The following is a 12251-nucleotide window of genomic DNA, read 5'->3' as shown; positions in this document are numbered from 1 at the left end:
AAAACGAAATGACTTTCCGAACAACCCTATAGTTTTTCTTGTGCAATTCATCAACCTTAAACTTTAACAGTACTATTAGTAAAGCTCAGATAATATTTTATAAACCTCTTATCAGCGTTGCTGTCATTTACCGCCTCTGAAATCCATGGGACATGGAGTTCTCCCTTCATCCCTGAACTGGAGTCTGAAAATTCGCCCATTGGCGTACAACTAGCCACCGTAAGTTCAAAAATACTAGCAGAAAAACTATTAATAATAACTGATGTCAAAAGAAGGTAGAATAAAGAATGATTTTTAATATTCTAGATGGAATCTGCTCTAGTTGTAAGTCTTTATAACTTGGGTTTATTTGTGGGAAGCGTTATTACACTACCTGCATACGATATTTTTGGTAGGAAAATAATGTTTGCTGTCGCAAATGGATTAAATTTAATCTCTTGGGTTTTTATATTCTTTGCTCGTGCTCCAATTACGTTATATATTGGAAGGATTATTGCTGGAATGGGAGCAGTTATATGTATGCATGTAAGTTCCCATATTCTTTACAGATTCATTCCTGTGGGGTGTGTTTGAAGTTTTGTTCGGAATATAGTTTTTGACTCGCGGCTGCCGGCTTTTGGGTACATAAAAGGTGCCATTGGTATCGATGGCTTGCGGCATTCGTTCATGACAATACGTAAATCCATACATATTTCAATGATATACATAAAATTGATGTATTTGTCTGTAATATCGAAATAACAATTAAATTCTTTAATTACTACTCACGTGGAGTAAGTCAAATACATTTTTATTGCTTGGTTACCATTATAAAATACCATTGATTTAACGCTACCTGTTCCATATTGTAAGAATGGTCCTAGAAGTATTTCCTACTCAGAAAATACAAATTAAAAGGTCGCCAGGTTTTCGCTGACGACCAAAAAAGAACTCATTTTCAGTTGAGTACCGATTATATACTAATTAAAATTTAAAATTTCTAGGTTTCACCAATGTACCTTGGTGAAATTTCGGACAACGATAATCGAGGCAAGTTGGGATTTTTTTATTCTATTTCAAGTAGTTGTGGATCTGTTATCGGATTGATAATAGGTCCGTATGTATCCTACAGGACTTTCGCAATCATGGCATTCTGTGTGGTATTAATTGCAATTGCATGCCTTCTACTAATTCCGGAAACGCCCTATTTCCTCATTAAAAAGCACAAGCATGAAGAGGCAGAAAAAGTAATATGGAAACTTGCAAGCAATTCCTCTGACAAAGAATTTGTGAAAAAGAGACTGGAGGAAATCACTGAGTCTGTACAGAAGGATATGCTGAACAAAACGTCGATAAAGGAACTTCTTTGCAGTGGAAAATATACAAGGCCTCTACTGCTCCATGTTGGTAAGAGGAGATAATATTATCTTTTTCCTTATTTTTGACACGGCGGTCTGAGGCTCTCAAATTACGAGATTATTGTTGGTATTCTTACCATCCACCTAGGAAATTAAATTTGATCGTCATCATCTTTTGGAAAGTACGATGTGGTATCTATAGAAAAATTAGGGCAAATATTTTATGTAAATATAAATGCAGCTGACATTTTCAGATAGACATCATAATCATCATAAGGTCATCAGTACTAAGACTGGTTGGATACGTACCTCCACCACGTACCACCTCTTTCCTATCCTGAGCTAATCTCCGCATTTCTCTAAAACTAGAACAACCCATATCCTTAACTATCTGCGAACAGTTCTCTAATCTAGGTCTACCTCTATCCCTTCTAATACGTCTCTGTGACCAGACCTTCATGCGTGGGAAGATGTCCTACTAACCCATCTCGCATATTTCTTATTGACTTTTCATAGAGTCCTCTGTTCTCTTACTCTTTCTAATACCTCTTCATTTCTAACCTTCTCTATCCACGGTATCGTCATCATTCGCCTGCAACACCACATTTCGAACGCTTCTAGCCTTTTCTTTTCCGCCGCGCCCACTGTCCATGTTTCACACCCGTACAACGCCGTGCTCCAAACATAAACATTTAACAACCTCCTTCGAATTTCTTAATTAACCGTTCGCGAGCATAAAAGTGACTTCTTTTTGTTGAAGGCGACTCGACCCTGCGCTATCCTCCGCTTTATATCCTTACCACTTCTTCCGTCCTGATTTACCTGACTTCCTAGATACCTAAAATCGGCCACTTCTTCTATTTTTTCGTCTCCTATCTTTATATTCGCTCATTTCCTACTTTTCCTTCCCTTGCAAAGCAGTATTTTTATTTTACTTTTATTTATTTTCATACAGTACTGTTTTGTCAATACTTGTATATCATCTGCAAATCTAAGCATACTAATCTTTTGCCCCTGTATATCTATTCCTACAGTTCTACTGTCTATAATCTGTGACAATGTGCACCCTGTCTGACTTCCTTCGTAATATTTATTTCTCTACGTTGAAGCTCCAGCTCTATAACTGCCTGTTGCTCTTTATACAAACTAAGTATCACTCTTTTATATTTGTAACTCATCCCTACATTTTTAAGTATTTATACTACACACATCGTTATCAAATTATGCATTTTCACTAAAAAATATCTATGTCAATAAAGAATTATGTAAATTCCAGGGTTGATAAAAATTTTACCTTATCTATACATTCAATAAATAGGCACGTACAAGAGTATAATGCAAGTAATCCACAGAGACCACAAAACGCCTAAGTCTAACAAGAACACCTAATACTAGCAGAGCCCTGGTGTAAAGATTATTATGATTGTTGCAGTACATTTTAGTGCATTTCAAACGCAATACATTGCTACTAACATAAACCTTTCCATTCTAGGTTTAAATTTCCTTTTCTTCATGTCGGGTATCGCGATCGTCAGATCATATTTGCAAACAATACTCAACACAATCGAAAGCCCAATATCATCCAATCTTTCAAGTTTAATTTTCGGAGTAGCTAGCATTATTTCTGGTAAGTGGTTATAATTTGTTAATTTACCAAATAAAACACAAGCATCAAACAAACTTAAATTTTAGTACTCATTTCTGGTCAAGTGGTGGATCGATTGGGAAGGAAGCCTCTCTTGCTTACTTCCTGCATCGTCAGTGCGATTTCTATGTGTTCTCTCGGGGCGTACTTTTACATTAACGACACTAAATCTTTTGATATGCATGCGGTGACATGGTTACCATTGGCCATTCTAATCGTCTATCAAATATTCATTGCCATTGGTATCAATTCCGTACCTCAAGTGATTGTTTCCGAACTGTATCCAATGAACGTCAAAGGTATTGCGATAGGAACAATCGGAACACTGCTTAATCCTTTGAGTGTAATCGCTCAAATGACCTACGAACCTCTGAACGATTGGTTGGGATTGTATGGTTCGTTTTGGATGTACTCTGCATGCTGTATTTTCGGTATTTTCTTTACAATATTCTGTTTACCTGAAACAAGAGGAAAATCTTTTCAACAAATACAAATGGAAATCAACAAGAAATGGGTGGAGACTGATGACGCTAAGTAACAGTGAGGAATTTTGTTCGAGTTAAACTTTAACCAAAGCATAATTTATGTAAAAAGTAAAATGTTAATGGCAAAAGCAGGATTGTATTTTATTTAGGTATTACTTGAACTCGTCCAAATTTGGATGGATGGGTATCGTTGTAGGTGGTATCTTCCGTACCATAAGCGTTATCAGTAATGCTTAGCTTAGCTTAATAATGGTTATCACCCATACCATAGCCGAAACTGTACCTTTAGTGTTTAGACCATACCTTTACCTAAATCCTTGGTGCATAGCACTTCACACAAGCCAATAAGGGACTCATTTCCCACCATAACCTAGCCTAACCTAACCTGACTAGCAGAACACCATTCCTACAACTGTCTGACCAACAGACTAGTGTTTCTAATGACAGTCAGATTACAGGAAGTCCTTAAACTAAAAGGATATCCTATTGGGTACCAGATTATTTTATGGTACGTACTATAGTATGTACAATTGATTCTTAATGACAACGTACCAAGACTTATAACGACGTTTTTAATTCAATAAACTAAATGTTTTATTAATTTATTAAATTGATCTAAACAGTTCTCCATTATTAAATTTAAATTTGTCTTCAAAAACTTAATGTCTTACATTATCCCACCCTTCCGTTGTTCCCACCCCATAAAATTTGTAGACTAATTTTGTAACAATTTTAATCAGAATATCTTCACCTGAAGAAGCCAATGTTATGGCGAAAAAATTGTTGTGAACAATTAATATATATTTTTGAAACTTTAGTTTCCTTTCCTTTAATTGATTATGGAGTTTCAACAAGTAAACCTTTCTAGCATTAATTGTTTTCAATTGTATTGTATATTTACATTGTTTTAACTCTTGCATTTTTGTTGTCTAACTACAGCATTTATGAACAGTAATGTAACTAAGTCTGCTTCTACCCTCTTAACATCTGTTTCTGCTTCTAATATGCCTCTATCTATCCATTCTTATCCGAGAAGGACATATTAGAAGCAGAAACAGGAGTTAAGAAGAGTAGAGGTAGACCTAGATTAGATTACTGTTCACAAATAGTTAAGGATCTGGGATGCTCTAATTTTAGGATAATGCGAAGATTAGCTCAGGAGTGGAAAGGGTGGAAGTGCGTGTTCAGCCAGTCTTAGGACTAACGAATTAATGATGATGTTGTCGAGGGAGATACAATTTCTCAAGGGCCCAAGCCCTCAATTACGTTACGATAATGAAGAGAAATTCTTCTTTCTCTTTAATTTGAAGCATATACGGATCAGTGCTTAATTTTTAATTTTCCCCACCCTTAAAACACATACATTTATCAGCTAAACAATAATTTGAATGTACAAGGTCTGTTCAACAAGTGTCGTGAATTTTAAATTTCCGCGGGTTACGTATATTCGATTTTCGATTTTTGTGTTGCGTTATGTTGGTACTCATGTCTCTCACTTATAACGACAACTTCGGATATGTTGAATGTTCCGTTAAACTTTGACAGCTGCTTCGCTTACACTAGTTTTGGCTCACCTTCGATTTTTGCCTATTCCAAAACAATGGATCAAAGAATCTGTGCCAAATTTTGTGTGAAATACAAAATTTAGCACTCGGACGCATTCCGAATGTTGACCGTGGCGTATGGTGAAGTTAGAAATAGAATTATAAGAAAAGAATATTTACACAATAATAATACGAAAGTATAGAAATTCCAAACACACAAATACAAGTAATAAAGTTTTCACAGACATATCCAAAAATATACATAACCACACACTTAATGATTCACTCTAAAAAATTAATTATTTTCTTGAAAACTATCAAATCGCCACAAATAAATAAATAATTTTTGATAAAACACAAAATTTGCGATACTATTTGAACAGACCTGGTACTGTAAATCTTTTTAATCATCCAACTGAGGCTTACCGTACTTTTAAAGATATTTTTCTTTAATAACTCGTTTTCGTAAATGTGGGGAACGCTGAGATATAGGTACCATTTATCTATTATTATCAATTTAATATATTATATGATTAAATAATACGTAAGCAATTAGGTGCTTACGCATTAGCTCAATCATTTTTTATGTTATTCGTACAGTTGACTGTGCAATACCCAACCAGCAGAAAGGATGTTACAAACTAAATTGTTAAATTTACGTTATAGACAGTATTTTTACTGCATTTGTGGTATGTATTAAGAAAAAGCAAGACGTGATCGAAAATAATGTTCATTTGTCTTTGTTTAACAAGCCATTACAACCGCGGCCGTCACATCTATTCATGAATCCTGGTCTTCGTCATTTCTACCTCAACTAGAATCGGAAAATTCACCAGTAGGCGTTAAGTTGGATACAGTTAGTAAAAAAGTTTTCGTAAATTTATTTATTATTCAAACAATTATTAATAACAATAAAATTGATTACAATCTAAGCTGTATCTTATAAACAAGAGTCAATTTCGGAAGGCGAAGTCAATAACTAAATAAATTGATGTTGTCTAGTAGTAATGAGCAAAGCAAGGCTAAAACCAAGACTGCTCCAGGTCTGGTATTAGTCTTGGTCTTGCTCAAATACATCTGGTCTTGGTTTTGACCTTTCATGTTAAGTCTTAATCTTCCTCATTTAATCTGATATTTACGTACAGATTTTTCTATTTACCGACACAGTAGTTGCCTTAGATGGAGAAGTTTTCTGTCAGTCATGCGAGCTTATCATGACTTTTAAAGAAAATAGTGTCGATAGCTGTCAGTTATGTAAACTCGATAATTTGCCTCCAACACATAAATTGGTCTTTCAGCAAGAAAATAGTATAAAGCACTTGAAACAATTAAAAATATCTAAAAAAATTGTCTCTATATATAGGGTCAATTGAAAAGTCCCCGGCCTGACACATAGATGGGGGCACCAGAACTAAATCCATATGATTTTCAATTAGTCCTAACCTTCAAAAGACGCGTCTATAAATTTGACGGCTGTCGGATCATTAGTTTGTGAATTATAGCATTTTTAGTGAAGCAACTTTTGTTATTGTGAAAAAAATGGATAAAAAGGAATTTCGCGTGTTGATAAAATATTGCTTTTTGAAGGGAAAAAATACAGTTGAAGCAAAAACTTGGCTTGATAACGAATTTCCGGACACTGCCCCAGGAAAATCAACCATCAAGGATTGGTATGCTAAGTTTAGACGTGGTGAAATGAGCACCGAAGACGGTGAACGCAGTGGACGCCCAAAAGAGGCTGTTACGGACGAAAACATTAAAAAAATCCACAAAATGATTTTGAATGACCGTAAATTGAAATTGAATGAAATAGCAGACACTCTACAGATATCAACGGAACGTATACATCACATCATTCACGAATATTTGGGTATGAGAAAGCTCTGTGCAAAGTGGGTGCCGCGCGAGCTCACTTTTGACCAAAAACAACGACGAGTTGATGATTCAGAGCAGTGTTTGAAGATGATCACGCGTAATAAACCCGAGTTTTTGCGTCGATATGTGACAATGGATGAAACATGGCTCCATCATTTCACTCCGAAGTCCAATCGACAGTCATCGGAGTGGACTGCACACGATGAACCCGCTCCAAAGCGTGCAAAAACGCAACAGTCGGCTGGCAAGGTTATGGCGTCTGTATTTTGGGATGCGCGTGGAATAATTTTCATTGACTACCTTGAAAAAGGAAGGACCATCAACAGCGACTATTACATAGCGTTATTGGACCGTTTGAAGGACGAAATCGCCGAGAAACGACCGCATTTGCAGAAAAAGAAAGTCCTGCTTCACCAAGACAATGCACCGTCTCACAAGTCAGTGAAAACGATGGCAAAAATTCATGAATTGGGCTTCGAATTGCTTCCGCATCCACCGTATTCTCCAGATCTGGCCCCCAGCGACTACTTCCTGTTCTCAGATCTCAAAAGAATGCTCGTTGGGAAAAAATTTTCGTCGAATGAAGAGGTGATCGCCGAAACTGAGGCCTATTTTGAAGCAAAGGACAAATCGTACTACAAAAATGGTATCGAAAAGTTGGAGGATCGCTATAATCAGTGTATCACCCTTGAAGGGAATTATGTTGAATAAAAAAAACGAATTTTGCAAAAAAAATGTGTTTTACTATTTTAGGCCGGGGACTTTTCAATTGACCTGTTATATTTCTACTATGTGCTATCCAGACATAGGAGCAAAGGACACTTACTTCGGGGACATTCTTGTAGATAACCTTTTGCGAACAGCGGTATTCTTTTTTTTTTTTCTTTAATTTAGTTAAAATCTAGTAAAACAAACTAAAAATTTCAAATGCAAAATGTTTTCTTCCAACTAAAGAATATATTAAACTTGCTTCAAATAGCTGAACTCGTAAATCCACCGGAGGTAATAATTTTTCGTTTAATCTTGCATATTCGTTCTTGGTTTTAGTCTTGATCTTGTTTGTTCGGTTTTGATCTTGATCTTGCTAATATAAAGACAGTCTTGGTCAAAGACCAAAACCAATTTTGCTCATCAGTAATCTCTACCTCCAGTTTAAATATTATATATTACGAAATTCGCCTTTCTATGGTTGCTCCAGTCATAACTATAGTTAACAAAATAAGATAATTTTTATATTTCTAAGAGAGGAGTCGTTTATAAAGAAGTGACTTATTACCAACGATGAAATAAATCCAATCAAACTTGTAAGATATTACACTCACCAATTTCGTTTTTATCTTATCTACAGATTCAATCATCAACTGTCGTAAGTATGTACAATGTAGGCGGCACATTGGCCAGCATTCCTACCATGTGGGTAATAGATGTTTTTGGAAGGAAGGCCGTTATAATTGCAGCAGGAATTTGTAATTTGATATCTTGGGCTTTAATGTACTTCGCAAATGGGATAACAATGCTATGTGCATCCAGATTGATGGGCGGAATAGCTATAGTAATTTCTCTAAACGTAAGCCCACTGAGTATCTAAGGTTTGCTAAGCACAGAATAGGTTCATACGAGGTCTGTTCAAAAAGTATTGCGAATTTTGTGTTTTATCAAAAATTATTTACTTATTCATGAATATCTATTATGTCCCATTAATCCCCGTAATCCTCACCAGATATTATACACTTGTGCCAACGTTTTCTTTCAATCCTAGAAAAACTTCAAAAAATCGTTTTTTGTAGTCTTGTTCATCTTCTCCTTCCATGCCGTCTTTATCTCCTCAATCGTAGCCTAGCGTCGCCCTTTCACGGGCCTCTTCAGTTTCGGGAACAAGAAAAGGTCACAGGGTGCCAGATCTGGGGAATACGGTGGCTGCGGCATTATTAGTGTGTTGATTTTGGACAAAAATTCGCTCACAAGCAACGAAGTTTGAGCAGCGGCGTTATCATAGTGGAAAAGCCAATTGTTGTTCTTCCACAAATCCGGGCGTTTCTGGGGGATTGGTGCTCGCAAATTGCGCATAACTTCCAGTTAATATTCCTTATTGACCGTTCTACCCTGTGGCAAGAACTCATAATGCACCACGCCCCTGGAATCGAAGAAAACTGTAAGCAAAACCTTCACATTTTACGTAACTTACGCGCGCTTTTTGCGATCTTGGCTCGTGCGGCAGCTTCCATTGGGATGATTAAGCTTTGGTTTCCACGTCATAACCATGAACCTATGATTCGTCACCATTTATGACCCTCTGAAGCAAATTTGGGTAGTGGCGGAGTTCCTTAGCAATCTTAATGCGATGCTATTTTTGGTCGAAATTGAGAAATTTTGGTACGAATTTCGCGGCTACTCAAAATCTCCTCAGCAATTCGGAATGCGTCGGCGCACTTAATTTTGTTTTTCACACAAAACACGTACAAGCAAAGCAGCTGTCAAAATTTAACTTCTCATTCAACATGGCCAAACTTCTCGGTATAAATGAGAGACATGAGTACCAACATAACGCCATAAAACAATCGAACATATGTAACCCGCGGAAATTCAAAATTCGCGATACTTTTTGAGCAAACCTCGTATATCATTTATGCACATAATCTTGCTCGTACCACAACCCTTCTGAAAAGAAATCGATCGACAGGAGTATAGACAACGCTAAAGAACTCAAAATATCTTTCGAGCATAGAGTTAAACGTGTCTTATTCTATGTTTTTGCGTAATCACAAGTTTTGATTTCTCTTAAATACAACAATTAAAATTTTATATTTTTTAATCAATGCGATAAGATGTTTCCGTTTTCGTTATCGATACGATAGTACAATATTTTTCGAAATCAATATTTGATACTTTTGAAAAAATCGTATCGTCTCGGTGTCGTGAAGCATTACTATTTGGTGATGTAACGATAATCAAAAAAATCTGATATTACCCTAAAACTGAGAGCTATTTGTGGGAATTCCAGTTCTTTAGCTTCTGTACTATTCAACGATTCTGGATCAATAGTTTATATGATACTAAACTATTCTTCGAATTTAGTAAACTCTTAAACTCTATATTAACTCTCAGTGTTCGGATTATTACCCATCATTGGGAATGAAAAATATCCCTGATATTTAACAATTGTTACACTCGACAATTCTGCTAGTATCTCTTACAGCAATAATTTCGTTAATTACAAGACTGTAACAACATTCTCAAATTAAAATAATGGAAACAGTCGAAATACATTTTTGTTGTCCGTTTCGATCAACTTTGAGTGTTCACTTACTCAGCGTACTTCTTTTTAGTGTGGTACCATTTATCTTGGTGAAATATCACACAATGATAACAGAGGTCGGCTGAATTTTCTTATGACAATTTTGAAAATTCTTGGAACGGATATAGGATTTATTATAGGGCCTTATGTGTCCTTTAAAACATTCGCAATTATTTCAGTATGTGCCTCGATTATTCCTGTAATAAGTACCTTCTTCATACCAGAATCGCCGTATCATTTAATCAAAAAAGGAAAAAAAGAAGAAGCCAAAAAGGTGATTAAAAAACTGGCCAATGATGCATCTGACGAAGCATCTTTTGAAAAAGAGTTTAAAGGCATCAGTTCTTCAGTAGAAAAAGACATGCAAAATAAAGGAACTATTTGTGAGCTCTTCAACTTAAAGATTTATAGAAAACCGCTGTTTATGCACACCTGTAAGTAGTTTATTTATTCTTTTGATAATGTGACTGATTTAGACTTATATTTGTTATAGGTGTGAAGATGGTATTCGTTTTTTGTGGTAATGGCGTAATTAAATCGTACATGCAAACTATTATTAACGCAACAGGAAGCAGTATGTCATCGAGCACTGCAAGTGTCATTTTTGGAATCGTCAATTTTGTTGGTGGTAAATAATTTTGGGTAAATTTAACCATCAATAAAAGAAATTAATACGAATGAATTTCCAGCTCTAGCTTCCGGAGAAATTGTTGATCGTTTTGGCAGAAGACCCTTGCTCATGGTCTCCAGTTTGTTGTGTTCTATAAGCATGTTATCTTTAGGATTATACTTTTATCTTCAAGACGCCACTTCTTATAATATTGATGCAATTTCCTGGTTACCGGTTACCAGTTTGGTACTTTTTCAAGTGTTCGTTGCGATTGGAATTCTTTCCATACATTACGTGATCGCCTCAGAATTGTATCCGATCAATGTAAAGGCTGTTGCATTGTCCACAGTTACGTTACTGTCACAAACGTTAGGCATTGGTCTTCAGTTTGCATTTCAGCCCGTGAGCGAAACTTTGGGAGAATACACCTGCATGTGGTTCTTCAGTTTTTGCTGCTTTCTAGGATTCCTTTTCGGACTCTTCGTACTCCCGGAAACAAAAGGAAAATCATTTGACGAGATTCAGAGGATACTCAATCGACGAAAAAGCGAAAAATCTATAAACAATAAAAATCAAGAAACTGGAAGGTTCTAATGATGTATTATAAACTGTATTGTTTAAAATAAATTTTTATTTTTCTCGTTTTCTTTTTTTATATAGTTAGTAGATAGACTACCTTCGTTTGGCCTGAAAATCCCATGTATTTTCTCCAACTTTACCCCCCTCCACGCCTACACTGACGTCACGGCCGCCAACGTTCTTGCAGGGCTTCAACTCGCATCACCTGCAGGTGTTCTGTCTTCATTTCGTCCGTCTCATCATTCTCACTCATTCCCATGATTCCTGAAAGGAGGCTGATGAAGGCTTCCCGCCTTACCTTCCGGCTTAGCCCGAAGGGACTGTCCACCCACCGGCATTAGTGGCTGGTAGGAACGAAATACCTCAATTTTTTGTTGTGTCGTCGTAACTTTGAATTTTCCATGTAGAGCAAGATTCCAGAGCCGCCAGACATTATTTATTTTTTGAGTACACAAAACGGATGGGATAGACTCACAACGACATTGATTGCGTCTGTGGAATGTTTGGCCTCTAGAATTGGTCTGGCTGCTTACAAAAAGTATTGAAATAAAGCATTGAAGCATCTGGTAGGAATTATCGCCGCTGGGAATAAGTGCCTGACAGTGTTGATTATTAATTTTTAAATTTGACTTTCTCTACCTTATCCTAATTCTTTACGTCTTTTCCTTTCTTGGTCAGAACAAATTATCACTTTTTTAAATTCGATGTGCTTTGATTTGTACATAGAAATACATTATTAATTGATGAAGCAGAGTTAGCCTTCCCAATGTAGACAGCTATTAGGTACGAGCTGCCACTAGTTACATCTTAGTAAAACAGCTTGCTGCATGGTTTCAACTGATTCCACCAAAACTCAATTTTCATCAGAATATTATGGGGTG

General features: G+C 36.2%; 2 protein-coding genes across 4 annotated transcripts in view; both read left to right on the top strand.

The window, feature by feature from the left end:
- Positions 1–3599, top strand: part of LOC108740445 (facilitated trehalose transporter Tret1-like) — a 6733-nt gene extending 3134 nt beyond the window's left edge. For both annotated transcript variants that reach the window (XM_025977531.1, XM_025977530.1), the window contains 5 exons: positions 116–219; positions 307–525; positions 984–1386; positions 2830–2964; positions 3030–3599. In XM_025977531.1, coding sequence (XP_025833316.1) covers positions 116–219; positions 307–525; positions 984–1386; positions 2830–2964; positions 3030–3520 — 1352 coding nt within the window. In that variant the 3' untranslated portion in view covers positions 3521–3599. The remainder of the gene's footprint in view (positions 1–115; positions 220–306; positions 526–983; positions 1387–2829; positions 2965–3029) is intronic.
- Positions 3600–5611: 2012 nt separating this feature from the next.
- LOC108740443 (facilitated trehalose transporter Tret1-like) lies at positions 5612–11432 on the top strand. Of its 2 annotated transcripts, none has more exons than XM_018474757.2 (6): positions 5612–5700; positions 5764–5867; positions 8235–8453; positions 10361–10615; positions 10675–10809; positions 10871–11432. In XM_018474757.2, the coding sequence occupies exons 3-6, from the start codon at positions 8405–8407 to the stop codon at positions 11383–11385; spliced, it is 954 nt and encodes a 317-aa protein (XP_018330259.1). In that variant the 5' UTR covers positions 5612–5700; positions 5764–5867; positions 8235–8404; the 3' UTR covers positions 11386–11432. The 2 variants fall into 2 exon arrangements, with proteins under 2 accessions (XP_018330259.1, XP_018330257.1); XM_018474755.1 differs by having other exon boundaries at positions 10213–10615.
- Positions 11433–12251: the final 819 nt, after the last annotated feature.

This window comes from Agrilus planipennis, unplaced genomic scaffold (assembly GCF_000699045.2).
Source record: "Agrilus planipennis isolate EAB-ADULT unplaced genomic scaffold, Apla_2.0 scaffold251, whole genome shotgun sequence".
Lineage (NCBI taxonomy): Eukaryota > Metazoa > Arthropoda > Insecta > Coleoptera > Buprestidae > Agrilus > Agrilus planipennis.
The sequence above is the reverse complement of the archived record's forward strand: the minus strand, read 5'-3'. Positions and strand labels throughout refer to the sequence as shown.